Here is a 26,896-nt window from a genome sequence, read left to right as displayed (position 1 = left end):
CAATCACAGCTGGGAAATCAACCTTTCCTATATTATAACAAAGATGATGCAACAGAAAACTCATATTACACCTTCAGCTCTAGAGGCAACAGTAAACATGTACAATGGAGAGAAAAAAGAGAATCCCGTCAAGGCTGTCTCAGATAAGCAGCTCCTCAAAAAGCTCCATTGCACTGAATAAATAGAAAATGGATTTATGCACTTCAAGCATTCGGTCCTACAGCCACCACGGTTCCTTAACGAGGAAAGTTTTCCAATAATTCTTAAGTCAACGATGTGGATTAGTATGTGTGTTCTCATTACATTTCAAGTGCATTAGCAAATTATTTATTGGTATTAATTATTCTGTGCTCTACTGTGAACCATTAGGTGCGATACCCATACTCAGACTGACCCGCTGCCCTTCCCATGTGAGCATTATTGGACCACATAAATTAACCACTCATAACATTTAATTGTAGTCTAATATTGACGGCAGCATTTCTCAAACAGCCACATGTTAGATTACAACATGAGGCTGTTTGAGAAATGCTGCCTTCAATGTTAGAATTGCCAGAGAAAATGCTCCCTGAAACTCTTCCTGTATTTGAGATTCACTGATAATCTGGATCCACCGAAAGGTCTCACTCACTCATTACATACCATCCAGCCCTCAATCATTCCCATCCCGCTATCGACCTAAGCCTGGGCCTATCCACAGAAAAAGTCCATTTCCTTGATATCCCTGTAAAACAACATAATGGTCACATAAACATCATGTTACACAGAAAACCAACAGATCATCATGCATTCCAGCTTCTACCCAGCACAGACCACCAAATCTATCGTCTATAGCCAGGCTCTGCGCTACAACCACGTTTGTTCTAACCCATTTGATGGAGCTGCTCCAGATGAATTAAATTCAGGAGACTGATCTACCCACCCAGCAAGATCAATACAGTACCCACATCAGTAGAGCCTCATGGATTCCCGGGGAGAACCTATTAAAAGACAGGCCGCAGAAACAGAAAACAAAGCACCACTGGTTGTCACCTACAGTTCACAACTCAAACCACTCTAATGTATTATTAATAAGCTACAGCCCATACTGGACAATGACATCACATCATTCTTGTAGCCCGTCATTTTTAAATCCACTTTCAAATCAGTCTCAGTCCTATCCAAGAAAACTTGCTCTTCTTCCATATCATCTTCCAAACACAATCTATGTATAATAGCAGACACTCTTAAAATTAACTTCTGGATCCCTTGTTCACAAATATCCTTCAATACATCCAATGTTAAAATATTTTGTTCCATTCTGTATTAGTAAACCAATTCTCCTTTAATTGTAATCTTTCAAATTGTACTGTTTCAAAATCTTATTTCAAATCCATTTGGACCCTCAGTCCATTTGTAACTTTCCAAAATCAACATTCCAATCATCCTTTTGTTGTTTATTCAAAAAAAAAAAAAAGAATTTTTTGAGTTCTTAAATTTGTATTTAAAACTTCTTTTGCTAAGGATTGAAGGAAACTCACCTGGTGTAGTAAAACCTGCCATTATGAAGGTTCCTAATACTTGAAAAGCAGTTAACGAGCAGTTTCAAAAGTGATTAAGAAAGGAAGTAAGCCAACCCAGCATCCTTTTAAAGGCACCGACTGCGGTTAGGGCAAAGATGGCGATCCCTTGTCTCCCAGAGCTCTAAACCTGCTGGAGACCGCTGTCTTGCAGTCTCCTTGCGAGGAGCAACTGTCTGGAGCACTTCTCGGCAATCCCAAGTCCTCTCCTTGACCGGAGAGGAATTCCAAGGAGGTACTCGATTCACCTGCTCTTCAATCCGCTGTGGTCATCCTTCAGTTCACCATTTCTTCCCTGGAAGTCCAACGACTCTGCATTTTCTCAGGAACCAAGTGGCAGTTCTTGCATACAGACAGCCAATCTGAAGCAGCTTCTCACGAGCAGCAAGAAACAATAGGACAATGATGCCAACATGGGAACCAGACCCTGCAGTAAACCAAGATGTCTACTTTGCCCTCACATCTACATCAGCAGCATCGTTACAGGCCCCCACAACTACATGCACAAGATTAGATGCACCTTCACATGCTCTCCCTCCAATGTGATATATGCCATCATCTGCCAGCAATGTGCTTCTGGATTCTACATAGGACAAACTGGCCAGACTCTGTGCAAAATAATTAATGGGCAAAATTTTGACATCAGGATTCAAAACAAAGGCAAAGTAATAGCAGAACATTTTAATCTCCCAGGGCATTCCAGTATAGATCTCAGAATAACAATCCTGAAACAAAAAGATTATGCCAACACAACTGAACACGAGAAAGCTGAATTTACATACATCAGTAGGTGCCATGCTATCCTAGAAGGTAGTGGGTTTCTAACACATACAGTTATTAACTGATAAGATACCCATGGAACCTTTGTCTGCATAATCACCCTGTCCCTCAACTCCCTTTCTCCCTCACTGGTTCATCCCCAAGTACAGTATTTAAATCCTACATCTGATGAAGTGAGCTGCAGTTTACAAGAGCTTATTTATTTGGTTATTAATTTTATAAGGCCGCCCATCTCATATACATGACTCTAGGCAACTAACAACAAAAGCAGAGTGAAAACAATAAAACAGCCAAAATTAAAAACCAACAGAAATCATTATGTTCATCTTAAAACAAGATTCTTCTGGATTTTAGATGGGAAAAGGTCACCCAGTGAAACAGCACCAAGATATTTTTTTGGCCAGAAGCGCTTGCAGGCACAACCATGAACATGTTTCCTCCAGCTTTACCCTAACAACATCGCAGAAAATAGCAGAACCACCCAATTAGGTCAAGTCCCTTTGATTTAGCCTGCAATTTAGACCTAATCCATGCTGCTGCAATTTGCCATCCAAAATCAACAAAATCAGTGAAGCCACAGAGACCCAACCCACCCAAGTCCCACCATTGGTTTTTCCTCATCTTCATGAATTATGTCTGAATTCTCATTCGAGGGAATAGGGGCACCAAGTTTCTCCATTGCTGAAACAGATATTATTTTTCCCCATAAGTCCCATCTCCACCTCTCCTGTGGAGAGGCACAGCTGGCAATTCTTCCACAAGGCAACTTCTTCCTCAACTCCAGCTATTTGAAAGACCCCATCCAGGGCTCAAGACGTGAGATGCAGCTGGTCGATATGACAATGGAAGGAAAATGACCCAGAGAATTTATAGGAGAGCCGTTTCTGCTAGCAAAAGAATCAGGAATTTGGTAGCACCTTTTCCGACTAACACTTTTTATTAAAAGGCAGCAGCTTTCGTGAGCTGCAGCTCACGAAAGCTTCTGCTTTTTAATAAAAAGTGTTAGCCGGAAAAGGCGCTACCAAATTCCTGATTCTTTTGGCTACTCAGATAAATGTTTCAGTTTAGAACAAATCTGTTCTCCTCCCTGCTCACAATAAACATGGAGCAGAACAGCTTTAACTGTGCAACTTTTATTGTCCTTGGCAGCTTTATCAGAGCTGCCTTTATTTAATTATTAGAAGGTCAACAGGGAAAAGGCAGCTAACCAAGATTCCTGGTCAGAGAAAAGGGGCAGCTTTCTGCAAAATGCCAAAATGGTGAGCTGAAGCCACTGGGCGGGTAGCTCAGCTCGCTTTGGCAGACTGTTTTCCATGCTGCTCCTCTCGTGCCAAGAGGCCGTGTGGGTAGAGCCACCCTCCAGGGACCAAGCAACCAATCATTATCTGTTAATGGATCTAGGTATGTAAATATTTTAAGTTGCTAATCCTTAAAACACATCTGGGGAGGACAATCTTGTAGAAAAGTCCATTAGTAAACCATATGTTGCCTTTACCGCGGGACTTATGAGCAAGAACACCAGAACTCTGAGGCTGGATCAGGGCCTTCGGACCGCCTCGACCAGCTTCTCTGGCTCATGGTGACCAGCTGGTTTTTTAAAACTAGCCATCTTGGCTCTGTCCCCACAACTGTTGTCAGTAAACGCCACCCATTTATTCCATGGGGGGTGGAAAAGAATGTCCTGCTGTTGGCTACTGACTTTCTCTGCATTTAGTGTCAATGGAGGGCATGGTGAGGGGGGGGAAGCACACACCCCACCCAGGTTATGGATGCCAGGCATGATTTTATAGAGCTGTCTAGGTCTCCCCTTTTCCTCTTGTTCCAAGCTGAAGAACCCCCATTGGTGGAGTCTCTTCTTGTAGGGGAGCTCTCCAGAGCCCAATATTTAAAGGTGCGGTGACCAGAACTGTACACAGTATCAGTGTGATCTCATCACAGGTTTACTTGGTTGTTTAAGAGGATTACTATATCAACAATTCTATTTCCAATTCCCTTCCTAACGTCCAAAAACAGAATCTTTTTTTACAGCAGCTGCAAAATGAGTTGACTTTTTTTTAGTTGTCCACTGTCACCTCAAGATCCCTTTCCTGATCAACCTCTGATCCCATTAAGGCAAGTTTGGATTTTCTGGGCCAGCCATGCCTCATTTTACACTTGTCATTCCATTCCATTCAACTTGGAGAGATCTTTCTGGAGTTCTACATAATCCCGTTTTGATTTTGCCACCCTGAACATCATCAGCAAACCTGGCCACCTCACTGCTCAACCTGAATTCCAGGCTATTTATAGACAAGATGAAAAGTATTGGTCTCAATATCAGTCCTTGGGGGACCCAATCCCCTCACTGTGTGAATTGCCCATTTATTTCCATTCTCTGTTTTCTGTATTTTAACCCAGCAGCAAACCTACTAGAGCCTCGTCCTCTTATCCCATGGCAGCTGAGTTCATTCAGGAGTCTTTGCTTCCTCAATGTATCAGACAAGGCAAATGAAGTATCTCCCTATAGAGTATGTATTTATTTATTTGAATTATGACTGATCTTTCATATAGCAGCTTAAGGCAGCAGATACAGCTTTTCCTATTTCTCCCTACAACAACCGTGTGAGATAGCTTATTCATTCTATCATACTATCACATCATGGTTAGAAGATCCGTTGCTTTAGGGCAGAATTATATCTTGCCAAACTATAGCTCCATTAGCAAAGGGAAAATCAGGAGGGAAGAGAATAAGTAACCTTTTCTCCCCTATCAATTTCCCCATGCCTTCTTAAATAAGCTGAGCTCTGAAAGCGACAGTCAACCAGGCTGAAGGAAGGCAACTGGAGCACAAAGAGCCACATCTCCATCCTGGTACCAATTTTTCCACAAATGCCCATCCTCTACTATATTTCACCAGAGCACAGGCATTTTCCAATGCATGCAGCGGAAAAGACCTTTACAGTATGTGCAGGTGGGAGAACCCAGGCCACAATAACCTGGAGGGAATTTCCAATCCAGTTAGAAATCTCCCAGGAGAACAGCTTGGGAGAAAAGAAACGATTTATCACCTGCAGTTTATAAGGTAACGACAGAAGGGTTACCTTTGTCTGAACCACATTTATCAATCTTAACTTTTCTACGGGGGTTCATTCACACAGTACACAATGCCCCACAATAAGTTCAATGGCCCTGGCCCTACTGATCTTCCAGAAGCCCCTGAAAACTTGGTTTTGCCAGTGGGCCTGGGGATCCTGTAGAAATATGAAGCCCACAAAATGGCTGCATTGTGTGTAAGATTTTGATTGCACTCTCCCACGTTTCTCGTGTTTGGTTTTTAATTCTTTTTAACTGTTTTGTTGCAATTGTTTTTGTTCATTTTTTGCTTTGCTATTTTAATTGTGCAAGCCACTCAGAATCACATGTGGGAGATGGGTGGCTATATAAATTGAACGAAGTTGCCTTAAATCGTGGCTTACAGCCACAATTACTACACTATACCACAGCAAACAAGCCAGATGAAGGATCGGCAGGCCAGGCTAATCCTTTCATCTTTAGGAGCTAGCGAGTCCAGCCCAGCAGCAATCTGATTAGCTTGACTTTCTTGCAGGAATGTAAATTGGTCGGTGGGTTGCAGCAGCCTAGAAATCTTAATACACAAACCAACAACCGGGCCAGCAGCTTCCTATTTTTTCCATGTGTAACCCCAATTTCCTTTAGTCCCCTCTTTCTACGTGGGGGACATTTTAAATATCGTAGGAAGGGGGCTGCGTTAGTCTCTGAAGACAAAGCAATGTGAAAGAACCTGACTGCACCTTTTCCAACTAACAAAAGTTATCACAAGGTGTAAGTTTTGGTAAACCACAGCTCACTTCATCAGACACACAGAGAAGCTAGACCAGCGTTCCTCAACCTTGGCCACTTTAAGATAGGTGGACTTCAACTCCCAGAATTCCCCAGCCAGCATCTTAAAGTGGCCAAGGTTGAGGAACACTGAGCTAGACTGATGTAGGATGGTGTAACCTCATCCCAGTTTAAACTCTACATTCATCAGTCTCTGATGAAGGGAGCTGCAACTCATGAAAGCTGATGCCTTTGAATAAAATTGTTAGCCAGAAAGGGGTTCCCTGGCACCTCCTGGTTTTATGAGAACTATGTGGTTCCAAAGAGAATGGGTTTCCTGTAATTTCTGGGGATGGATGAAGCGCCTCAACTTTAACACTCAGTTTTAAAGACAAGGATCAGTTCCTCCATAGCTGGCAGGCATGTTTACAGGCAATTAGCACCGTTTGCATGGACAGATATTATACTTCACTTTCAGCGGCCTCAAAATTCACCCCAGCTGACCCGGCTTTCCTTTTCATTGGGCAGGAAAAGGACTGCATTCTTCCTCTTCCTGTTCACTTTCATATTCTAATTTTATTTTCCTCATCCCTTTGTACAGTAGCCACATCCAAGCCACTTCAGGTTTTTAAGAAATATTACTGCCTCGACAACTCTAAAACCTGCATAAATGTTTAGAACACTGTATTAACCATTTTAAACGTATTCAGTGTGATGCAACTATTTGGTTTCATCTGAAAAATAGAAATGTAAGGATCCTGCTCAATAAATGAATATTACCCACTGCTGCCAACTCATCAATGGTTTTAAAAGCATTTTAATGAAAGAATATAAATAGCATATTACCTCCCTTGTTCTAACATTAATAGTATGAGGTAATATTTTTTTAAATTATTATTTACTTATAGCAACTGCATGTTGGGCGGTAGAAGCTATCAACACACAAGGGAGTAAAAACGTAACAAGCAATTCAGATGCTAAGAAGGGCATCAAATGCTAATAGAAACCTCTTGCGTATATTTATTTCATATATAACAACAGTCTACCTATAAGTGATACAGCAACTTAATTTAAATGCAGAGAGATATAGGACTGCGAGAAAGAAACAATTTAAATGCCAGTTCATCCCCAGTTCTTTTATTCCCATTTCATAAACCACAGGTTAATTAAACACAGGCCTGCATAACATGAATGTATGACTACAGGCATGCCTCATTTTATTGCGCTTCACTTTATTGCGCTTGGCAGATATTGCATTTATTAAACAGCTTTGCGTGCTACAGAAAAATATTTCATGAGAGGAAGAGAGGTGGCAAATTTCACTGCTGTCTTAAGAAATATTTTAATTAAGGTATTACATTGTTTTCTTGGGCCTATTGCACACTTAATAGACTACGATATAGTGTAAACATAACTTTTATATGCACTGGGAAACCAAAAAACTCATGCGACTCGCTTTACTGCGGTGGCCTGGCACCCACCCAGCGGTATCTCGGAGGTATTTATTTAGTTTATCTATCGGCCACGCTGGTACGGCCGCCCCCCCCTCAAAAGGCGGCCTGTCAGTGCAGCACCTCCTCCTCCGACCTTCTGCCCTCAAAGCGGCATCAGGCAAGGCCTCCCTCCGCCGGCGGCAAACGCCCGCCCGCCCGCCCGCCCGCCCGCCCATTCATCGGCAGGCGAGCAGGCAGATAAAGCCGCCAGGTGACAAACCGCGCAGTGCCGAGTCTCAAGCCCGACGCAGCGGCGCCGGAGAAGGCCACGGAACGCCCAAGCCCTTTCCAGGGCCCAACCGCGCATTTACCGGGGCGGGCAGAGACGTCCCTCGGCTGCCTCCTCGCCCGCCTTCCGCCGCCCGGCTGCGCAGGGAAGCCCACAGAGAAAGGAGGCCTGCCGGCGGGCTTGCGCAGCCGAGCGCGCTCGGTCGTCCCGAGCGCTTTTCAAAACATCGCCGGGGGCCTCCGGGTGGCTCCACCACCGCAGCGGCGGCGGAAAACCCGGGCAGGGCCCGCAGGGCGCGGGCGGCGGGGACCGCCCGGGCGCCCTCCAGGCGCTTCCTTAGACTATCCTGCCCCGAAACCGCGCGGCTCCCCGGGCCCTTCCTCCAGACACGGCCTCCCACGACGAACCCCATCGCTCCCAGCCAACACGGCCAGCCGGGCCGGCAGCCCAAGCCATGCGGCCCGGGGCTTGGACTACAGCTCCCATCTTCCCCTCCCCACTGAGGCTATTGGCCACGCCGGCCAGGGCACGAGGTTGCCCAGCGGGGGCTGGGGGTGATGGGGCCCGCAGCGCAACACCGCCGAGGCCTACCACTCCCACGGCCCCCGGCCAGTCGAAGCCCCGGGCAATGATGGGAGGTGTATTCCAACGCGCGGGGAGCGTGCCTGGTGCGTTGGACTACAACTCCCATCCCCTCCCAGCCGGGAAGGCTACTGGCCGTGCTGGCCAGGGTATGAGGGGAAATGTAGTCCAGCAGCCCGAAAGGCGTTGGAAATAGTGGCAGGGGATCGTGGGATCTACGGCAGCGCCGCCAGCGCTGGGGAGATGGGCGTTGTAGTCCTACCCACCTGCAAGGCCCGGGGCGAGGAAGGCTCCGCTGTGGCCTACGGACGCCCGCCGCCTCGTCTGGCCCTCCGGAGCCTCCCGGGCACACACGCCCGGAGCGCCTCTCCCGCGTCGCGGCCGGCGGAAGGAAGGAAGGAAGGTAGGGCAGACGGTCTCGCCTCAACCCGGCGGCGGCTTCTCCCACGCCAGCGCCGCGACGTCCCGCCCGGCTTCCGTAGCCGCGGCCACGCCCCCGCCGACCTCCGCACGCGCAGAGGAGCCCCAGGAGCTTTCCTCCTTTCGGTAAAGCCACGCCCCTCGTCCCTCGGGCGGCGCGGAGGCTGCGAAGCCCCCCGGGCCCTAGCGCCGCGTCGCAGCGCAGGGCGCTCCCCTCCTGCGCCGGGGGGCTTCTCTCCCTCGGCATCGCCGCGACCCCCGGGCTCCTCCTGACTTTTTCCGACTCACACATTTTGGAGGGAGGGAGGAAGTTCAGTCCTTTCCATTCAATCATATAAAATATAGCCAGATTTTTCTCTACAGGGTTCAAAACCCTCTACCAGGAATTGAACCCGTGGACCGTCGCTCTTTAGATGACCAAACACGCTGCATTCGCCTCCTTAGGAGCTTTGCAGATCCTGGTGCTCAGGGGTTGCAGGAAGAGAGATGCGGACTCTACCAGGACGGTATATACAGTAGAGTCCAGCAGGACCAGGAGGTCCCCCCCCGCGCCCCGCATCTCCTGATGCCTTTGGTAGGCCACGCGGGAAGCCAAGGGCTGGACTAGGGTGGAGCTTGTCCTGGCTCAGCAGGGCTCTTCCTGGCTGTTCTGGCACCCAGACGTGAAGCTGCACTGGCACCAGTGAAAACGGCAGCTGGCCCAGTCAGGTGGTGGGGCATCTATGTGCATCTATGGAAAAAGGGTGGAGATTGGCCCACTGCTGGGTTCCCACCCCCTGCTTAACCAGGGCAGTGTAGGGACTGTTGACTAGATTCACACAACCCACTGCGCTAGGCTCCTCTTAATCTTGATCGCGTGTTGTGTAGCTGAGCAAAGGCAGTCCTTTTGATCCGTGACTCAAGGTACTGTGCCTAGAAAATGAGTTCATTCAGCAGAGCGGTGCTGGACTCCCCCTGGCTGGATGTGTGCAAGTGTTTTCTCTGTGTGTGTGGGGGTGTGTGTGCTTTAAGATGGCTCCCTGCCCTGAGCAGAGAGTTGGACTAGATCAGTGTTCCTCAATCTCAGCAACTCTAAGACTGTGAACTTCAACTCCCAGAATTCCCCTTGTGGCCTGGGCAATTCTGCAAGTTGAAGCCTACATCTAAAGATACCGAGATTGAGAAACCCTGGACTAGATGGCCTACTGACTCCAGGATTCCAAGCATGTTGTGTGCACGCAGCCAGAAAGTGTCCTGGCCTGATTATTATGAAAAACAGAACAGAAGAAAATGCTTGTTTCTGACATGACTAATGCTTTAACCATACAGTTGCATGGAGATCATTTCCTGCTCTCTTCGCTGTGGCCCTTGAAGCGTGGATCAAATCCAGAGCCCCTCTACAGTTGGATTCCCTCCTGCCCTGCTTGGCTGACACTTCAGGCATGTCTGAAGGCCTGAATCATCCAGGTTAAGAGCTGGCAAATCCATCGATCCCATTGGCCAGTGGATTCCCCAGCATCCAGCCAAGCAGCCTTGGGTTTGATCAATGTCATTTATTGCATCACTATCTGTTTCCATCTTGTCTCCGGGTTGTCAGGTCCCCTGCCAACAATTCAGCACAGGACCACGCCAATCACATCCCTCTGAGAAGACAGCACAGAACGAACCCTCCTTGGTCTCTCTGGCTCCCTGACTCCCATCAGAAGCATTCCTTGAGCACCAGAAATCTCTCTCTCCTCTCCCCCAAATCACAGGACAGCTGCTGACATTCCCCTGGCGAAAAACGTGACATTCTTATCCTGGATCTTATACTGGTAAATGCGCTGGAGGTCCCTCGCAGCTCTGGATTCCCAGGGACTTCGTTCGATGATCGTCAGCTGCAGCAAGAAAAGAGCTTCCTTAGTTTAAGATCCACCTTCACGGCTTGCTAAAGAGAGAGGAATCTAAAGGCCCAGACAGACAGCGCATATATACAAATGGAAAATCTTAGCACGGTATCTCCATCTGTAGGATGGAGCAGAGCAAACGTGCCTTTTCCTAACATTCACGGAGAGGTTGGAGGTGAAAAAGATTGAACATGGAAAGCACTTCAGAGAAACCAAATTCAGAAATATTAACACTGCCAAAGGAAGCTAGGTGCAGATTGTGAAGAACGCTTAGTCCAGCATTCCATGATTCAGTGCACCCTGAGGTGTTAAGACGATGGCTCCTGTCATCCACAGGCGTGATGGGAGCTGTAGTCCAATGAATCTTCAAAGCCCCAGACTAAAAAAAACCTGGATAAACCAACTTGCCTGCTCCATCCAGGAAAGTCAGAGGAGCAAACTCTAGAAATATGCAGAAAGTCTGGATGGGCGAACCAGACTCTGCTTGAAAACATCCAGCGAGAAAGATGGAGGAAGGAGGCAGAGGGGCTCACCTGCCCGTGGACCTCCTTGCAGTAGCCAGTGGCTAGGCCTTCGGCCCACAGAATGCTATTACATTGGTGACGGAGGGACTTCACCAAAAGTTCGTTCTCCTCGTCCTCCGAGTCTTCACTGCTGTGCACCATTAACACCAAGTTCCCCTAAGACAGAAACCATAAATTATTCACTTGTTGACCCTTCAGCCTGAGTCTGGAACAAACCTACAGACACTAGTCGGTGGCTAAACTCTCCAAAGCCTCTGCATCTGCTTGGGATTTACACCCCGGAAAATAATCAGCAGACAGGAAACCAGCTTCAGGGAGTCCATTGTCCTTACCAACATAACCTATAAGTCTCTCTTCCCTTTCCTTTTTCCTAACCCTTTGAACCCAAAATCTCTCAGGTTTGCTCCATTTTCAAACAGTCATGGGTTAGTGTACCCCAGGGGACAACACCCAGCAGGCCCTTTCGTAGGAACCTGTACAGTTGTGGGGCCTGCCCTCTGGGCTCCCAACCTGATGATGTGGCGTAGGATGTGATGACTGTGTTTGTTCCTCCTGGACATTTATGTTCTTTCTCTTTCATTTTATTGTTCTTACTTTTAAAATGTAAGCCACTCAGAGCCATCTAGAGCTAAAACCTCTAACTTCAAATGAATAAATAAATGGCCACTATTGAGACTTTTGAGAATTGAAGTCCATGTGTTTGAAAGGCATCCAGAATGGAGAAGACCACCCTAAAAACCCCTGCCTGAGGGAGGCAGCTAGAGCTGAAAAGACAGGATTGGAAGGGATGGGGAGAGCCCCAAGGAAGCTAAGGGAAAACAAACCCTGGGTTCACACATTAAACTATGGTTGGCAGACCAAACCACTCTGGCTATGGTCACATACCTGATCAAAATTAAGTAAACCACATAACGGCTTAATACCAAATCTGTAGCCAATCACATTCAACTGAGTGGGGAGTGATTGGGACCATAACTCAAGAGCAGAATGCTTACTCTGCAGATAGAAGATCCCAGGATCAAGACCCATCATGGTCATTAAAGAAGGGCCAAGGAGCTGAAGAAAGGAGACAAGCTAAAATGATCCAACACAGATAATATTGGAATAGCTAAGAAAGATGATGTCCTAGTCCAGGGACTTGTAAGACAATGTGGAAGTCAGGGTTAGGGGATAAGATGATTTATGGGGAGGAATTAAAGAGAAGACTGCTACATGAACTAGGCTTTCTTCCAGACCACAGCTATATCCACAGTTAGAAACCTCCCAAGAAAGATAGCTGAGTGTTACCTTCAACTGAGAGTTCACGGTGACCCTGCAATAATGAATGAAATTCAGAATGTCCATCAATCTCACACCCAGGCTCAGGAAGACACTGAGATCATCCACAATAAGCACAGGGCATTTCCATGGGTCTCCACTAGCAGCAGGACTCAGGGCTGTCTGGACAAACTCGTAAAGCACTTTCAGGTTTGAGCCATCTCCACTGCAAAGGAGGGATGGAGAGATGAGGTCAGCAACACTCTGTGGCCCAAATCTTTGGGAAGTATCAGCCGTAGCCAGGTCATCTCCTTGCATGGTCCCAATTCAGTTGCATTTGATGACTCTTCAGTTACCTCTATGGACCAGGGCTCTGCCACTGACCATGTTCAATATCAGCCAAGAAGTTTTAACCAACCACCGGTGTTACTATACCATACCTTCTGTCACATAACTGACATGAACTTTTGTTCCAGAGCACAAAAGCCTATTCCCTCTACTGAAGTTTAGGCACTGAAAAATTGGGGAGAAAAAGAAAATCAGAAACCATCCACTCTCTTAGGGCTTACAAAGTAGCCAAGCAGCAAGAAAGGATGATTCAGTTAGGTTAAGGTGGGACCAATACAATTAAGTGAGCAGGAACCAGCATCAGATAAACAAGAACAAACAAGGAAGAAACCATACCCCAATCAAGTTGGGAGGGCAAGTTACCACATATAAACAGCCAGCAAATTCTACTCCCCCGTGCACTGATGATTGTTACCTAGCCTGGTAATGAAATGTCTGCAGGAAAACAATCAAGCTCAGCAAACACAAGAACCGAACAAAATTAAGTAAATTTGAGACCATCCTTATTCTTCATTCTGGCACTCTCAAGATGTGTTGAATACCCACACTTATTAATGTCCTGCCAGTGGGGACTCTCGGAGATAGTCCAACATATACAGAAGGAAGATCTATACCTGGATCTGTGAAACCCTAGTGTCTCTCACCCAGTTTCATGGATATTACAGTGATCCTGGCCCAAATAACTTGCAAGACCACCTACTCCCATATAGTCCTGTCTTTGTGCTTAGATTTTCAATGAGACAACTTTCTCAGGTCTTACAGTCATGTCTACCATCAACAGATGATGCAGCTTTTTCTGAGGTGGGTCCTAGATGATGGAACAACACGGGTTGGAGATGAGGTTGTCTCATCTCTATGTTATAATGTAGGAGGAGACTGGCTTAAAGCTTATCTTTTTAGGCAGGCCTTTTAGTTTGGGGAAAGTCATGTTAATGGTTTCACTGATTTTAGTTCTTACTTGGAATATTAAATCAACTATGTATTGGCTATAGCCACCTAGATCTATAAAATGGGAGTAGGCAGTGTACAATTTTGAAAAAGTAAATAAATGATTTCTGGATACAACTGTTAGTTGAAGGTCTCCAAGAAGAAGTTCCACTTAATTGATTACAAGAGTTTCCTGCCATGTAATCAGAAGTTCAGGAAATATACTTTTGCTATTGAATTCTTAGAATGGTCTTGTAAAGCTGACAAGGCTGAAAGACTCAAGTCACTCAAAAACAGTTTGTCACTTAGCAGGGATTTGAATTCTGGTCTCTACAGTCCATCTTCAATATTTCCTCCACCAGAGAAACCACGAGCTTTTCAAAAGCCATTCTGGATTATTCCCCTGGAGCAAAGCAGGTATCCATGGTTGGCTTGGCTGCTCCAGGAAGCTTAGTTAAAGCAAGACTTCCCAGATTATAATATTAAACGGAATACCACGTACATGTTTAATATCACATATATTATTTGATTTATCCCCTATACCTTCTGAAAGGAAGACAAGGTACCTGATAAATTGGAAAGGACTGGTATCATCTGTCTCCTGCACTCCACCAAACAAAACGTGGTTCGCAGATTTCAGCCCTTCAAAGAACACAAGCTGATCTTGTTCTTTGGCTGTAATGAGATTAACTCCCTACAAAAGAAAAAGAAAATGAAAAATTCATCTTTTCTGAACAACGAACAGCACTGCCCTGAGATTCTTAGGAAGAACCTGCTCGCTGGTTCCTTGGCCTCTTCTGCATTGACCCACCAACAGATGATGATCCTAAACATGATAAACCAGTTCTGTCCTCTAAATTTTGGCATCATAGATGATTAATGACTCCAAGAGACATCTTTCCATTGAATGATTGTCATAAAATGAAGCTTCACCAGCAAGCTTAAGGTTAAAAAAAAAACACCAGGCAGAAGCCACCCAATTTTAACAGTGGCTGCTTGTTTTTTTACAAAAGTATAGCTTATGCAGACAGTTCTCTGCTCTCATCCAGGCAATTTATTCCTTATAATGCCAAAATTTTCTCAGGGAAGAAGCCCAGTGTTAAGCAACCTTTAGTCTTAAGCAGTCTGAGAGAAACCTTTTGCAAATTAAAAATAGGAATGCCTATTCCTCTTCTGCATGGACAGAATTTCTTCACATTTTCAATTAATTTTCTACCTTTGCTGTAGCAGATGGTGATATGTAGAAGTTACGAGACACCATCTACTTCACCTTTCCTCAAACAGTCATCCTCTCTGTCTCGATATAGTAGAATTGCAGCTCCTGGGATTTTTAGTAAACATGCTAGTTAGGAATTTTGGAATCTGTAGTCCCACATCAGAAGGATAATGGTATGAAGAAGGCAAAAATCAGAAGAATTATACTTTTTAATAAAAATGTGTAAATAGGAAAAGGTGCCACCAGAATCTTCCTGACTGTTTAGACTGCTGGGTTCTTGGTGTTCTCTGGGCTTGGTTGTTTTCCTATAGACATTTTAGGACCAGATTGAGTAGCATGATTCCATACACAGATGTTATCTAGCCTCAGTACAAAACACCTGCAGGAAAGGAACCAAGCTCAGAGAATACCAAGAACCCGACAATTGAACCTCAAGCTACAGATATTATTTAGTACTGGAAATGTCTAGAATGGAGAAAGTTGATCTACTACAATGATAAGAAAATTCTGTACTAGGTTCCAACTGAGAATCAAAGAAAAGAAGCATTTTTGCCTATTAAGTACAGTTATGGCTAAGAGATCTATCTTATCTATGTATCTGTAAGAGTTATATCCTGCTTTTCCTAGAACCCCTTACTCCTCACAGCCACCTGCACAATCCACGTAATCGTATCAAGACTGTTCCCTCTTTTCACTCCACTTAAATCCCGGCTCCTAGCCCCAACGTGGTCAGACGAGAAGGAACAACACCACGACCAGGACGGGTGAGAAAATGACCTGATCCCAAAAGCTTTTTATGGATAGTGAAACTCACTCAACAGAAGGGTTTAATAGCATAATCCAATTCATGGCACAATGTAAGAGCCTCCAGGATTGAACAAGATGCATGTGGTACAAGAAGCATAGATGGTGACTGAGAGATAGATGATGATAGATGATAGACAGATAGAAGGCAGGCACAAAAGGGATCACTCTGTGCACAAGATTAGGGCTTTCAGATCCAGGCGTTATTGTTTTTTTATATTTGGTCAACTCAAGGCAGCGAACACCCCTAATCCTCCTGCCTCCTATTTTTCCCACAACAACCCCGTGAGGTGGACTGGACTGAGAGAGAGAGACTGGCCCAAAGTCACCCAGCCGGCTTTCCTGCCTAAGGGAGGCCTAGAACTGACCCTCTCCTGGCTTCTAGGCCAGCATCTTAACCACTATGCCAAACTGGCTCTCAGCATTGGCATCAACATCGTTTTCCCACAGTTTGGGGGATTTTGATTTTTAAAAGTTCTACCCTGATTGATACTTTTAAACAGCATCCTGAGAGTCCCAGCTCTGGCTGCAGCCCCATCTTGCATGACGAGAGGAGAACCGGGAGGCTATCCCAGACTGAAGAATACAGGGACTATTTTAATGCATACAATAAAATCCACCCAGCTTACCAGCTTTTGAGCCACAATGCTGTAATGGTTGAAGGACTGCACGACGGCGAGAAAACAGACCTTGCAGCCAGCTGGGAAAGAGGAAAGACACACGTTATCATCAAGACCATGCAAAATCCAGGTGCAGCCCCACTGAAAATGCCTCCTACAAAATGAGGGACTGGGCTCTGTCGGTCTCATCTTTGTCATCTGCTGAACCAAATCTAGCAGTTAACAATAATACAGGTAGTCCTCGACTTATGACCATTTGTTTCATGACTGTTCAAAGTTACAATGGCGCTAAAAAAAGTGATTTGTGACCGCTCCTCACACAACTGTTGCAGCATCCCTGCAGTCACATGATCACAATTCAGGTGCTTGGCAACCGGCATGTATTTACGATGGTTGCAGCATTCCGGGGTCATGTGACCACCGTTGCAACCTTTCCAGGGGGCTTCTGACAAGCAAAGTCAATGGGGGAGCTGTATTCGCTTAACAATTACATCAAAAAAGGTCATAAAATCAGGCACAATTCACATAACAACCACATTGCTTAGTGATGGAGGTTCTGGTCCCAACTGCAGTCATAAGTTGAGGACCACCTGTAGTAAAGTCAGTTCCCAACGTTTAGTCACGTAAAATTTCAAAACTTCAGAAGGAATTAAAAGAATCTTCTCCAACCTGGCAATGTCCAGATCCCTTGGAAAATATCTATTGTCAATTCCATGCTAACTGGGGAAGTTGGGAATTTAAATCCAAGACGTCTGAGGACCCCAGTTAGAGAAAGATTGCACTGTCTCTATGGTTTAGGCTGCGATAAGGCCAGTTCTGTATGTGGGGAAGCTCTGGGCAAGATTTCAAAAAGTCCACAAGTATGATGTAAGCACTCACACCTCAAAGTATATTCTCCCACAAAAACGTGTACACAGCTTACATATTTTTAATTGTGAAAAGCAGATTAAGTGATCAAGATGATGCCTTCATCTGAACATAAGAAAATAGGTTCTGGAATAGCCATTTCCCTGCATACCTTTCAAATAGAAGGAGAGAAAGTGGTGGACCAGAAAGCTGGCATCTGTCTTGGTGGCGCAAAGCAGAGTCAACTTGCTCTGCAAAATAACACAAAGAGAGAAGAGACATGAGGCTCCAACAGCTGAAGATGCACAAAACGGCCCTGCCCTCCCTTTCGCTTCCAAGAATTGGCACTGGAACTCATATCATAATGGGACAATAACCCAACACATGACAGTTCGTTGTGGTGCAGCAGACAGACTTTCATCTGAAGGCAGTTTTGAACTTTCCTTCCAAACCTCATCTGTAGAGAAAAAGATCACTAAGTTGAAAAGCAAGAGACAACTGATGTTACTAAACAGGATGGTTCGTGAATGTTGTGTGAAGAAGTAATCAGAGCCACTATGTGGCAATGACAATAGATAGAACATCCAACCCAGAAATCATGAGCAGAAACGGGAGGAACAAATATGGAAACGTGGACAATCAGCACAGATCTGATTCATCCTTGGATAGGAGACCACCAGGGCCATAGGCTAAACTGGGAATTACAAGGAAATCTCAGAAGACAGGAGCAAATCACTCCTACATTGAGAGCAAGGAAGCTACTGTATGTGGATGCGTCCATGAAATCATCAGGAATCCGGCTTGCCCTGGAAACTTAATCTTGTCTCACTTGAAAATGAAGTGCCCGGGAAGCTTTGGAAGTGCAGCACCTCTCTACTATGCATGAAAGCAGCCACATCTTTCTTTAGCCACCTGCGCAAACATGCTGGTAATTGCAGCTACTTTAAGATTCTTGAAGTGTCTCATTAAGATAGCCACATCTTTTGTCAGGCTCACCTGGAGAAACCTGGAAATAAGACTGGCTGCTTTAACAACCAGCAGAGAGGGGCCTCTGCCAAATCCTTTGCGAAGCAGGCCCAGCACTATAGATTGGAATGATGGAAATTCCCAATCTTCAGTTTGGCAATAGGGCCAGCAAAATGTCACAAAAGTTCAAATTCTTGTATGGACACACTGTAGAAGGAAAGCCATATTAGTCTATAGTAGCAAAAAATTAGGAAGTTTTTAATAGGCTGCACAAAAACTGACACCTTGTAAAATAATTAGTTATTTGGAAAAGGTGCTCCCAGACTCTTTCTGATGTTTCGCATAGACCAGTGTTGTCCAAACTTGGCCACTTTAAGATGAGTGGACAACACTGGCATAGACCATCCCAGCTCTCTTCCGTTTTTATGAGGCCAAAATGCACCATTCCTGTAACCTCCTACTGTCGCACCAAGACGACAGTCGCGCCTTCTCTGTGGCAGCGCCTGCCCTCTGGACCGAGGTTCCTCCTGAGATCCGGATGGACCCCGCTCTGCTGTTGTCCAGAAGAGCCACGAAGGCCTGGCTCCTCACCCAGGCCTTTGGCGAGGGAGAGGGAGATCCCTCGCCTCATCGCGCTGGCCATCGTTTCTCTTTCATCGATTTGACTATAATTTCCTTTGACTGTCGTGAGCCGCCCAGAGTCGTTGAGAGCTGGGTGACCTAGAAGTTTAATAAATTACTATTATTGGTGGTGGTGGTGGTGGTGATGGAAGAATTTTCACACAGACAGGATGGCTCAGAGCAGGCAGGGGAGGCTGCATCATCCCCACGTGGTCCTCGGAGCTGCCTGAATTGCTGGCCTGGGATTCAGACCCACCTCTCTGGAGCTCTGGAGGCCCAAACTGAGCCCCGGGGCAGAGGGAATCGCCCTGCGCCATGCGCCCAAGGCCTCTGTCCCAGAGGGTCCAGCCTAGCGGATTCTGCTGCCTTTAATCCACTTGCCGTTCTCCACAGGAGATTTAGATACAGAAAGTCAAGCTCCTAGCAGATCATGCTTGGAGCCTTCCCCAACCTGACGCCCGCCTCCAGAGGGGCTGGACCATTGCTTCTCAACCTCAGCAACTTCAAGACGTGTGGACTTCAACTCCCAGAATCCCCCAGCCAGCAGGGAATTCTGGGAGTTGAAGTCCACACATCTTAAATTTGCTGAGGTTGAGAAACACTGAGTTGGACTACAATGCTGAGCATCCCCCGCCAGCACAATTACAAGGCATCAAGCGGGGCATGCAAGGAGTTAGACTGAGACAAGGGCATAACTTAAATTACAACCCTTCACCTGCATACTGGGCTTGCAAAATGACCCGTGGCTCCTTGAGAGCAATGCCCCCAAAGTTTTGCCCCAATGGGGAACCCAGGGGAGAAAGAACTACGAATCCCGGCATGCCTCGCTTCAGAGCAAGGCGCGCGCGGCATCTTGGGAGCGGACGCGCGGCCGTCGCCGGCCGTCCGCCTGGCCGTCGCGCGGCGACGGGATCCGAGAGAGGTCAAGGCGTGCCGGGACGCGCTGCTCACCCGCTCCGGCTGCTCAACGGAGACTCCGAGCAGTTCGTTCAGCGCCAGAAACATCCCGCCGGGCAGCCGCCGCGCCCTCCGAGGCGCGAGAGAAGCCCCGCTCTGCTGAGCGAGCAAGCGACGGGCCGGTGGGCCGCGGCCTGCTCGGGGAGCACTACGCATGCGCCCTCTGCCGCGGAGCAGTTCCCGGCTCTGGTCGCGTTGTATTGGTGGCGCCCTCTGCCGGCAAAGCAGTGGTGGTGCAGCGGGCAGCGGAAATTTCCCAGGCTTGGGGGGGAAAAACCCCCGTTAAATCGTGCTGGCTTTGTCATTGTTTTCCCGTCGGCTTTTGGGCCGTGTTTCAGTCTCAGATTATATTGCAAAACAGCCTGCTCAGCCTCGTGTCCTCAGGCGTGCTAGTACTACAAGCCCCACCATCCCCAGCCAGCATGGCCCAGTGGGATGGGAGTTGTAGTCGAGCCCCTCTGGAAGGCAGCCAGGCTGAGTGGCTCAGGACCCCGGGCAGGGCTGCTGCTTCCCCCTCGCAAGGACAGCCTGGTAGCCCAGAGGCAACTGGACGGGGAGCAGAATCGTCGCTTCTGGGCAGGCACCCCCAGGAATTCCCCAGCCTGGCGCGTCGTGATCGCCTTCCAGAGGCGGGCAGGAATTCTGGGGGCTGCAGCCCCAACACAGCTGGCGGGTCAAGTTGGGGTGCCCAGCCGAGACCCCCGAGCCCGCCGGCTGCCGCCTCAGCTCCTGTTCCCACCGGCAGCCCTTTGGGGCCCGGAGGCCCTCGGCAGCCCCGGCCTCCGGTGCCGAAGCTCCTCGGCCTCGTTTGGGTGCTGGGCTCGGCCGCTGTGCACGGGGGAAAGCCCGCCGGCACGTTGCTGGGGCCTCTTGCCAGGCTGGCACTTCGACTGCCAAACGCAGCAGGATCGTTCTGCCAGGCGTCCTCCTAAGACCTCATTTGCAGCAAACGCCGCTAAGAGATTGGCTGTGAACAACTGCCGTGAAAACGAGGGGTTATAAAAATAAATTTGATCAAGCGACATTAAGAAGCGGATGCCAGATGGAATATTTCTTAATTTGAAACAGAGCGGTGTATCAGAAAGGCAGTTTAAAATCCTAGCAGAGAACAATAAAATTAGTATCCAACCACCATAATAAAACCGGTAGTAAAAAATTCAATTACAGAGACATAATAGTCACTTGTCCAGTTAAGTGGGACCATGTTCATTTCGTTCTGTTTCTAGTTGCTAAACTTCGGCTTTTCTTTCAGGTGGACCATCACCGGGCTCATGTTTCCTTAGCAGGAAATCCCACTGGCTGAGTTCCCACCATGGCTGAATTGGACCAGTTTTTCTCGGTTCAAATGTCTCACACTGTAGTATCCAAGTTCCTAATGGGGCATTAGAACATATTAGCAATATGATATTTTACATCTGTTGGTTATTCGAGATTCATTGGTTATTCATCTTTATTTTATTGCTTATGTTTTGTTCTTTCTTTTTCTAAAAATATTTTCAATATTCTTTTAAATGTGTATTTGTATCAACATCACTTCCCTTTCTTTTAATAATATCCACAGCAGTTTTTCTGGGTTTAAACAACACACTGAGCCCAGAAACTAATCAAGGGGCTGGGTTCACACAACGTGCTGGCTAAACTATGGCTAGTTTATGGTTTATGGTACTGAGCAAAGCCAACCATTGAATCCGAAAGGAGGCAGCTTTTGGTGAGACGTTTCTAATCCCGAAAGGCCCCCTTGGCATGTTTTATTTCCAGCTGGGGCAAGCAAGGTAAAGTAACCTTTGAGGGATCTAGAAAATCAGAACCTCAGTGAGAACTGAGGAGGCCTAAGGACACCCCAGGGATTCAGTCTTATTCGCTTTGAGTAATCTGGGGTCCACAAAAATCTTGTGGGTCCACGGATAGATTTCAGGGGGTCTGTGAGCTTGGACAGGAAAAAAATTAAGACTTTATTTTCACTAACCCCTAACTGATATTTAGCTTTTCATTCAATAATAGTTACAGGCAATAAGGTAATTCATGACTTCCGGACTCCAAAAATGTTTGTCAACTTCCATAAATCTCACTATCTAAATTTTTATATTCTGAGAAAGGATATTGTTATTGATTTAATGGATTAATAAAGAAGCACAAGATTGCTGGATCATGTTATTGTTTTCAAATATTTTGATAACTGTCTTTGAGTGTAACTGGTGTCCTTGGTAATACAATATCTCTTTGATTTTATGCATTTACGTTCATTTTTCTGAGAAGGGGTCTGTTGGTTTCACTGGACTCTCAAAAGAATCCTTGGCACAAAAAGATTAAGAACTCCCGGTTAACTGTCACTGACAGAATTAATTAGACTCCACAGAGTTCATGCAACATAGTCAGCTATAAAATTGCTTGCTTAATTTCGGCTGGGTAGGGTGAACATCAGTGACGGTTTCATGAAGAAACCCAGGCTCAGAAGAACTGCCCTGTGAACCAAGCTGGAGCAAACTAAAACTGCGTTATGATTTAATGAAAGGGTGGATAACCCCAGAGGTGTCCGGCATGAGCTGTGGTGGTCTCATGACGTTGTGCCAAGGATGTTGATGATGCAATTTGAGCTGTGACCGCCGGTTAAGCAACTGCCTGGAGAAACACAGGGCTGACCTGAGAGTTTTCGTTTCCCGCCGGGCAACTGTTCTCTGGTTAACTCCCTTATGGGTTCAGTGTCACACAGACTTGCCCAGCTGGTACTCTTTCTGTGTGTTTAGCCCAGTAGATTAAGCTAGCCAGCAGGGCGGGTTTACCCTTCGGCGTGTCTTAGAAGCCCAGCTAAGTAGCAGCTCGACTGGTGTCCCAAGCGAAGCAGGGCTGACCCCGATGAGTCCTTGGGCAGGAAAAGTCTCTGGTTCAGCAACAGAGCAAGACTCCTCAAAGCCCCAAACTGCAACCAGTCTGGGGAAGCGCTGAGCTGGGCCAGGCTGCCCGCAACTGGTTCCCTCTGGAAGCCTCACCAAAGGTTTGGAAGCAACAGCTGGCTGGACATTCGGCCTGGGAAGGGCAGGGATTGAGCCCAAGCAGAGGCAAGCAGACGGTGCTGGTTCCCTGTCAGCCCCACCAGGTAGCTCAGCCAGGAAATCAGCTCCACAGGAAGGCTAAAACTACTTTGATGGAGATGGGCTATCAAAACCAAAGTCTTGCAAGCCGGATTGTGCTGGACCTCCCCGCCCCCCCCCCCTTATACTCCTGTGAATCAGGAATGTGTCTGCCTGATCCACTTGTGAATGTTATCTGGATGTTTTGGACTTAAAAAAATGTTTCAGCCCCTTTAGCCTAGGGAACGGTTCCCATGTATCTCCGTCAAGATCGTCTTCCTTACTCTCTATGTCCCCAAAGCAAGGAGGCCTCTCTTAAGAAGTGGGGATGTACGAAGCTCACCTCCACCAGGAGGGCCAAGTTCACTCCTGGAATAGCCCAGCATTCGGCATCCTTCCTTCCGTCGCTCTGACTCTTCGGCATCCATGCTGTTGCCCATGAGACGTGAAGACAGTCAATAAGTGCCCTGGTCAAAGAGTTGGTGGTCTAAGTTGGCTTTGCTACGAGGAGAGGAGAAGCATTGTTGGGGGCTGGGACCCTGCAGGGGACGTAGGCAGCTGCCTGGGCAAATCCAGCACGGAAGGACAACAAACTCCAGTAACAGAACGTTAGAAACCCGGTTCTTAGCAGTCTGTTTGTGGCACAGCTACCAGTCATGGGTCAGGCTGCCCACAAGTGACAGATGGCCTTAAAGGAGGTCCAGGAGCCTCCACATGGGGTGGGGGAAAGGGTGTCCTCATGGGCAGGCAAGGAGAAATTATACTGCTTGCATCATGACATCACACAAATTACAGACTCGTTTGCATGACGATGTCATGACAAGTGATTGCCACCACAGCTTATTCAAGTTGAATGTGGTCCTCCTTAGCTTTCTTGATGGACCTGAGTCAGCAGGTTTTGGAGCCCTGAGGCCTTGTTGCCTGAGGAGGACTCCTGCAGGGAGTGGGGTGCCCAACTCTGTCTCCAGGAGAAACGTCCTGTGCTAATTTAGGGAGCTCTACATCTTCCTCCCAGGAAGCATCACTCAGATGTAGGTTGCTGCTCACATCTATTCCTTCGTTCTACGCAGCTGCATGACAGGATCGGTTCTTGGGTGGAACAGACTATGTTCATGGACTCCTAGAACTGGAAGGGGCCTTTGAGGCCATCCAGCTCAACCCCTCCTCAGGACAGGAATCCAAATGAAAGCGTCCCAACAGATGGGTCTCCAGCCTCTGTTCCAGCAAATGCCACGCTGGAGAATCGGCCATCTCTGGACAGTTGGTTCCCCTATCAAACCGCTCTTATTCTTAAGTTCTTTTTTCTAGCGTTCAGTTGGCATCTCCTTTCCTGTAACTTCATCAGATTATTTTGTGTCCTCTGGAAAGAGAGACAACCAATCTTGACCTTTTGTATGACATCCTTTTGGTCTGAAGAGCTCTTGCTCTTCTCCAACTCAACTTACCAACTCCCTCATTCTCTCTTGATACAGATTAGTTTCTGATCCCCTGATCATCTTGATGGCCCTTCTTTGAATTCCCTGAATCCTTAAAGTGTGACGTCCCAAACTGGACGCAAGGCTCAGGGTGGGCTGCCAGCAGGATAAAGAGGAAAATCGTGTCTGTGATTTGGAAATCATGCTTCCATGGACGCAGCCTAAAATTCGGTCTGGCTTCCTTGCAACTGCATTGCATGGCTGACTTGTATTTAATCTGCGATCAACAACTGTCCCAAGATCTTTTCCACAGGTATTGCTCCCAAGCCAGATATTTTTCCACCCAATTTTGGTTTCCAAAATGGTCTCTGTTAAATTGAATTCTGTAACTATCCCATTTCTCCAACATATTAAGTTTTAAATATTTCCCTCTGCAAGCATATTAACCAGCTCAGCCAATTTTATATCATCCACAAATTTGGTAAGTGGAGATGTGCAAAGCTCACCAAGACCAGAAAGGAACATTCCAGAAAATTCCAGACTGTGCTGGCTGGGGAATTCTGGATGATGAAGTTCGCACATCTTAAAGTTGCCAAGGTTGAGAAATGCTGCCGTAGATCAAACCATTCTATGGTGGTTCTTTAGAAAATAAATCCTTCAAACAGAAAATGTTTTGTCATCATCACAGTAAAGATTTTTGGGGTCCTGGACTTTACTTTGAGCTGGGAAATGGATGAACTCCATCCTCCACCTCTTAAAATTGGAATAATTTATTCTGTGGAAAAAACAACAACCACCACCTCTAGATGCTGGTGTGTGAATTTAAAGCATTCTCTGAAAACTCCACTTTCCAGGATTACTTATGAGAAATTCTTCTGCAGGAATGAAACCAATTTAATACCAGAATTAAAGGCTTCAAGAATTAATGGGCTGAGTTCACTCATCACACAACCATAATCTGAACCTAGGCATTGATAGTCTGTAAACCATGATTCCTGGCTTAATGTAATGCATGAACCCAACCAATTGTGATTTACCCAACATATCATAATTAAGCAAACCTTGATTTCATCCAATGTGGGAGCCCAGTCAAAATATGTTCAGGATAAAGACGTAAGAACGATAGTAGAGCACAAGGAAAATTTGCAGTGGATGCTAGATTTGGAAAACCAGAGTTGTGGGGGGGGGGGTGAACTGAGGTGCAGTGGTGTGCTCGAGCATTCGCAGAGAGACAGTGTTGTTGTCTATAACACAGCTGCAGCCGTCAGCTGCTTCGCGTGGGAGCTGTCCAATGTCCTGAACCCCATGTGGCCACTAGGCTTAAACGGGGTGTGTTCGCATGACCCCCTTACCAGACCAGGTTCAAACCTACCAGCTGCCTTCACACATCACACCAAACTTGGTTAGTTTTTAGGGGCTTTTTTGGTGAATAAGCATGTGTTGTGGGCCCAGCCCATGGGTTTAATTTATGTTTCGATATATTGTGCAAACCAGGAAAGTGATTCAGTCATCTGGCTAAATGGGTTGTGTGCACACAGTGACAGAAAACTGGGTGCAAGGGAGGAAAGAATTCTGGCTAACGTGACAGTGTTCTCTGGGCAAGGAACTTATTTCAGGGAAAAGCTTCCGGTCATATTCCTAAATTATTTGCCCACGTGGCAATGGTGGGATGGGCATTCTTTAAATGATTGTAGTTCTGCCAGGCCCATGTTCAGTGTCTGAATGAGAATCAACCCCTTTAGTAAAAATCATAATTTAAGTCATGGCAGGACTCAATATGCTAAGTTTGTGCTTAGCATATTGTGCAAAGCCGGCCAATTATACTTCGTTCAACAAACCTGGTTATGCGATTCCACTAAAGTTTGCTCCACTCGCAGGGCTGCAGCCGCCGAGGGGAGGCGTTCGTGGTCACCTGCTGTGTTTTTCTTGATGTCCCCAGATATTTTCCTCCAAAAGGGAGGCCAGAGTAGCTCCTAATTAGTTTTATGCCTTTATTAAGTATCACAAACCTTAAAAAATGAGCAAAATAGAGACCCCAGATGAACGCTCAGAGGCACTTTTAACTTCCCCTACGCTTCCATGCTTTCTAAAGAGCAGGCGCGCTCACCAGCCAATGTGGCACCCTCTGGTCAGGTGCCAATCCTCACAGTCAGGTTGCTGGGGGGGCTCCTGCCCTCCTTTTTTGATTGTACTATTTGAAAATAGCAAAGGCCCAATTTGCACGTTCTGTTCAAGAGAAAGGGGTGCAAAGGAAACCCCTGCAGCAGAAGTGCCGTCTGCTTCCCAAAGCTGCAAATGAAGTTGTCACATTGCAACGTTTGTGGAAGTTCTGCACTTCCCACCTTGCTTTCCTGCGGCGGGGGGGGGGGGAATTGTGTTACAGTGGGGGAGGACCTTTTTTCCCTTTTGGAAAAAAAAAAACACCACTGCTCCGTTGCCTTAATTTTTTTCCTTCTGAAAAAAAAGGAGAGGTGGAAACCCAGTGAGCAAAATAAGTATTTTTTAGCAAAACAGACTGAACGCAAATGATATAAAATGCCATTATATCAATGTTAGTGAATCTGCTCATGCTGCAGAATG

At 46.7% G+C, this 26,896-nt stretch overlaps 2 protein-coding genes across 2 annotated transcripts in view; both read right to left on the bottom strand.

The window, feature by feature from the left end:
- SCAP (SREBF chaperone) overlaps nt 1-8,917 on the bottom strand; it is a 39,358-nt gene extending 30,441 nt beyond the window's left edge. Inside the window, exon 1 of the mRNA XM_007440543.4 lies at nt 8,729-8,917. The gene's annotated coding sequence lies outside the window, so the exon portion shown is untranslated. The remainder of the gene's footprint in view (nt 1-8,728) is intronic.
- A 1,492-nt stretch (nt 8,918-10,409) lies between these two features.
- Nucleotides 10,410-19,998, bottom strand: ELP6 (elongator acetyltransferase complex subunit 6). Its single transcript, XM_007440541.4, has 7 exons — nt 19,828-19,998; nt 17,462-17,540; nt 16,453-16,523; nt 14,370-14,497; nt 12,559-12,754; nt 11,281-11,427; nt 10,410-10,738 (listed from the first exon to the last, which is right to left on the bottom strand). The coding sequence occupies exons 1-7, from the start codon at nt 19,987-19,989 to the stop codon at nt 10,610-10,612; spliced, it is 912 nt and encodes a 303-aa protein (XP_007440603.2). The 5' UTR covers nt 19,990-19,998; the 3' UTR covers nt 10,410-10,609.
- Nucleotides 19,999-26,896: the final 6,898 nt, after the last annotated feature.

The sequence above is a fragment of the Python bivittatus genome, unplaced genomic scaffold, assembly GCF_059951505.1.
Source record: "Python bivittatus isolate LINGU-HERP-01145 unplaced genomic scaffold, Pbiv_v1 ctg000610_np1212, whole genome shotgun sequence".
In the NCBI taxonomy this organism is placed as follows: domain Eukaryota; kingdom Metazoa; phylum Chordata; class Lepidosauria; order Squamata; family Pythonidae; genus Python; species Python bivittatus.
Note: the sequence above shows the minus strand (reverse complement) of the source record. Positions and strands in the feature narration are given on the sequence as shown.